A 5,338-nucleotide genomic window follows, 5' to 3' on the forward strand; every position below is an offset into this window, starting at 1 on the left:
GTTGTCATGGTCATGCGAAGTAATTGGTTCTGCAAGTTGATACATTTTTACATTGTTGAAAAGAGGTTGATTTTCATGGTACCTGGTGAAAGCACACGGTCAGATTGTGATGTTTTAGGAGACAGAAGGCTTGAACTGAAGGTCTACGATAATTCTGAAATTGGAAGAGTATTTTTAATGTAGTTACTAAATTAAACATTTATAATGGTGTTAGAGCTGTGACGAACTAAATACTGGTGTGGAAAGGGGTTTAATAGAAATTGCATACTGCTTACTGCTTTATCAGCCTTGTACAGATCATAGGAATATGTTTTTAAGCATGACAACATTGTGCTTGGGATAGTTACTTAATATATTAGTAAATGATAAAGTTGTCCTGGCTCAGTCAACATTCCTTTTTTGTACACAAGTTAATCTTGCTCTTGCCTCACAACGGTTCTACCTGACATAGCCGAAACCACACAACACCGACAACCACATCACCGACACCACATATTCGACAGTCCATAAACACGAAACCACACATAACCGACAACCGACGGTACACAAACACTAAAACCCCATACACTGCACACACCACAATAACAATTATTAAAAACAAAACACATCCCCATTCCACAAACCACACACACAACACAAGCACACCAAAATCCCTATAAGCCACACTAAACCTTACCCTAACCCTAAGGTCCCGCACACTTACCTACCCGCCTCCCTAACCCTAACTCACTTAACCCGCCCCTATCGCCACCCTAACTCACTTAACCCACCCCTATCGCCTCCCTAACTCCCTAACTCACTTAACCCACCTATCGCCTCCCTAACCCTAACTCACTTAACCACCCCTTTATCCCCACAGACCGCCAATTTCACACTTACCTGCCTCAAGACCCTAACGTCCTCACACAGCCTTCCCGGCATCCTCGGCGTTGGTGTTGTCATCCGTCGTGTCGGTCTTCTGCATTGTCGATGTTCTGCTACCGCGACTGGGCGGCTTCGCCTTCGCCGATCTTCTGAGTCTGATTCCGATGTCGGTCTTCTGCTTCGTCGACATCATGATTCGCTACGGTCTTCTTTCGCTTTTCGATCTTCTGAGCTCCGGATCTATGCGTCGGTCTTCTGCGCTGTCGACGAAGTCAGGTAGAACCCTCACAACACTTGCTTTGCTTGGTCATCATCTGACCTGAGGTGTCTTCTGTGTGGAGTCTTTCCCGTGTATCCACTTTTTTCACCAAATACTTTTTTTTTTTCTGCCAGCATCCTAAAGACTAATTGCAAGCAGTACATAATGTAGTCCCAAAACATGAGTTTGAGACTACAAATAGAGGCAGTTTCAAAAGATGTTTTTCTGTCTCCTTAGTTACTTGAACTTGGAATACGTACCTGCCTGTCTGACAGAGGTTGCCCATTGCCAAAACGTTATTTTCATTTGTAGAAGTGTTTTTGCTCTCCAAAAGAGCTAGCACTTATGTTGGGATGTCATTGAGTTTATCAATGTGGTAGGTTTGTTGGACAGTCCTATTAGCATTCTAGTGCTATGATGCCAGGGAGCCTCTAAGGTCAGTGAGGGTGTAACTGAAGGTAGTCATTTAATTGAAGCGTATTCTGTTGTTGTTTTGTTTGACAGGTGGTGGATGGGGTGGAAATACTATTTCAGCCACTTCCTCAACCATTTGGCAAAACGGTGATAAGTAATTCACTCTGACAGAAAATGTCTGTATTGTTAAATGTTCATGGGTAAGTAAAACTAAATGCTTTTAAAGAACATGCTCCAGTGATGCGGTGGTTGTGTGCAGGTCTCCAGGTCTTTCATTGGTTGCCAGCAGCATTGATGGGATCCTTTCTATAGTTTAAGCCACACAACAGTTACTTACTGGCCATGTCTTTGTAGGTAGGTCATGACAGGCAGTTGGATCCAAGTCCAGGATAAATGTGCAAAATGGATGGTAGTGTAAGAATAAACTGTAGGAAAAAGTGGAGTAATGCAAGCATGTGTACAAAAAATGTCATAATTGCAATAAATGTCATACCAATCTAATTATATTATACAATGCTTAACCAAATGTTGTATTTAGTGCTGTTTGCATTGGTGTATGCAGGTTTGCGTTTTGGTTTGGTGATTCTGCAAACTGTACTAACGGACTTTCTTTTCTGTGTTAGCACCAGCAGACCTTTCTGAACCAGCTCCGTGAAATTACAGGCATTAATGATATCCAGGTGCTCCAGAAGGCATTAAAGGTAGGTTACTTTTTCTGATATGTTAATATGTAGTATTCGGGTGGTTTGTACTTAATGTTACCAATTTCCCCAGTCCTTAAAACTGGCTGGAACTTACTCTGTGCAAATATTTTCCCTATAAGTGCATTTATGTAATATGGTATTATGTGAAGGTTCTGGACTAGTCCGTTTTAGTCCGTTTTGTATGCTATGCATTTAGCAAGTGTTCAACTCCTTAGCATGTGCTGGTTGTTGTGATAGTATCCTACACTTGTGCAGTTCTGTGTGGGGTTACTATGATGGCATCTTGTGCATTACTGCATGGTGGTACTGTAATGGCATTGTATGTGTGTGGAATGCTGTGTAGTGATACTTTATGTTGGATGGTGAGTGAACAACTTTCAGTTTTAGCCATGTATTAACAAATGTGAGATGCAAGTTTGGTGTGTGCATGTAGAAGCTGTAATCATTCAGCTGCATTGCCTGGGAGTGCGGTAACAGTTCAGTGTTACCAGGCTTCTCACATTTTCTACAGTAGTGCAATAATGGAGTTTGAATATGTAAGTTGGGGAGGGCTGTGTGGGGAATGACCCCCACCCCAATAAAAGCTTACTGGTGATGTCAAAGCTAGACAGAGAAGATTTGGTTATAGTGATTACATAAGGTGGTGTAGGGGTCTGTATTACGATGTTGACCGATAGAAAGAGCGAACGCTCTTTTATAGAACACTAAAGATCGAAAGCACTGAATGCCGAACACATGGAACAGCGATCCCCCCCCCCCCAGGGAGGGAATTGCTGGGCCGTTTTCGAGACTTTGCCATTTCCTCCACTGTGGTGCGATCTCGCATTTGGTATATTTAAGTAGGAGGGTGTGAAGCCCCCCACTTTATTTTGTGTTTGGAATTTTTTTTTTTTTTTTTTCGGACCAGCGATTTTTTTTCCCTGAGAAAAAAATCTCTGGTTTTTAGTGTTTGAGATAAGAGCGTTCACTCTAATCGTTAGACGTCATGATATAGACGGGGTAGTGTATTGGGATGGATGGTTGTATTCTAATTTGCATTTTCAAAGAAGTCTGTTCCCTGTGAGATTTGTTCATTAAGTGGTTTTGAGGATAGGAGTGTTCAGGTTTAATTCATCCATATGTAAGAAGGCTATCGAGATTCTAAATTTTTGGTTTATCAAGGCTTGGGTTGTTGCTAAAATCTCATGTGCATATTCAGAAGCATTCTTTGGACCTTAGCATATTTTTTCTCCAAGTTTAGGAATGCCCATTTGGACTCTGTCTAAAAGAAAGCAAACATCACAAGCTTAAGCTTAGTTTTCAATGTTTGACTTAAAGATGGTTGTGGTTATACTGCTCTGTGGTGATGGTATGCTGGAACAGCATGGATAGCTGTCAAGGAGTCCTCTTGCCTTCTGCCAAGGTAGTTGCCGAGGAGTCCTCTTGTGTTCTGCCAAGGTCTGGCACAGCGGGTGCAGTTTCCAGCGTTGCATGATCTTGGACTTGGTGTATTTGAAGATGCACTGATGTGCTGGGTGCAGGAAGTCTGGTTATTTCTATGGACAATTGTTTTGTGACTATATTTGTCAAAACTCTCCCTCAGGTGCATCAACAAGCATGTTTTGATCCGACCATGGCGCATTGGGGAGCATACTTTGTTACATTATGTACAGTACCTACCTAACGAGTGACAAACCTGTGAGTGGGGTGCAGGACTGTATAGTCTTGCATTTAAACAACTGTGATGTGCAAGAAGTGAACTGTTCTCTTTAAGAACGGCATCCTGCTTTGGAAAAGAATTTCGGATGAATTTGCAGTACCTGCTTCAGTAACCTACTGTACTTTTGGTGAAACAATAGTTGGAAAGCACATCTGTCTTCTTTCTTTGCTTACTTGCTGATTTAGCAACGGTTTTCATTAAAACCCTTGGAGGATCACTGCAACAAACTTACTCCTTGTACTCATTCACTGTAAAGTTGAAGATCGTCGTCGTGGAGATCTGTGCCTTGTATAATTACTGATACCTGGATGTATTGCCCTACCTTTTTGTCTTTGTCTTACGCTGAGGCAGTATTACCAGCTGAGGAAAGAGCACTGTTGTCATACACCAGTATGAAGAGCAGCGGTCTCGGAGCTGAATTCTGTACACCTGCTTCTATTGGGAACCCCTCTGTGCGGCTGAATACTGTTTTATTACTAGTTATCGGGTCCTTTCACATACCCTTCATTCATTCTGTCAGTGTTTCTGGGACTTTTGACCACTGCAGGACTGGCCAAATCAGCTTTCTTTGGACCTTGTCATATGCTATGTCCAAGTCTAGGAATGCCTGTTTGGTCTCTTAGTCTCAAAGTGTCTGTCTCACTGCAAACATGGAGTCAGTTGTGCTGCAATCCTGATCTAAATCTGAACTACTCATCTCCCATCTTAATTTCAGCTACACCTATTTGTACATCAGTTACCCTCTCCAAAACTTTCATGTGGTGTGATAGAAGTTTGATGCCTCTGTATTGTTCCCAGTCATGAATATCCCCTTTGTTTTTTTTTAACACTGGCAATGGTATGTCTATTCTCCAGTGAAATGGGATACGCCCTTCTCTCCACACTGCTATGAGTACCCTCAGGAGCCATTTCTTCCTTATCTCACCCAGCATCCTTACCTGCTGTGACCTCATGTCAGTCTGCTGCTTTCCCTGACTTAATTTTACTTAGTGGTGCTGTTACTTCTAAGGTGGGTGTCTCCTCTTCTCTCATCGTAGGCTGTCTGTGTTCATTCAGAAGCTGCAGAACCTATTTACATTTGCCTTCGTCCTGTGGTTTAATGAACACATTGTGCTGGCATCCCTTGTGAAGGGTGTCTGTCTTTATCTTTGTTTTTGCCTTGCAACCTGAGTTGTGACATCTTAGTCACTTTCCAGAAGTGCGTACAGTGCTGTTATGCTTTCATCTGATGTCATTTTCATTCTTCCATGACCTGTGGGTTTTGGATCCTGCTCAGATGCTTAAAAAAAAAAGCTTAGGCTCTGAAGCTTGCACCTCCCCTACTCATAATGCCTCACTCCAACCTGGTTACCCTAGATCTCATTTGCCACTCTTAGGAGAAGCATTGCGGCCTGTCTT

At 42.4% G+C, this 5,338-nt stretch overlaps 1 protein-coding gene across 1 annotated transcript in view; it reads left to right on the forward strand.

The window, feature by feature from the left end:
* USP25 (ubiquitin specific peptidase 25) overlaps positions 1–5,338 on the forward strand; it is a 2,531,105-nt gene that overhangs the window by 367,183 nt on the left and 2,158,584 nt on the right. Inside the window, exon 2 of the mRNA XM_044071806.1 lies at positions 2,161–2,238. Within this exon, the coding sequence (XP_043927741.1) occupies positions 2,161–2,238 (78 nt within the window). The remainder of the gene's footprint in view (positions 1–2,160; positions 2,239–5,338) is intronic.

The sequence above is a fragment of the Protopterus annectens genome, chromosome 5.part0, assembly GCF_019279795.1.
Source record: "Protopterus annectens isolate FY-2018-M chromosome 5.part0, PAN1.0, whole genome shotgun sequence".
NCBI classification, from domain to species: domain Eukaryota; kingdom Metazoa; phylum Chordata; order Ceratodontiformes; family Protopteridae; genus Protopterus; species Protopterus annectens.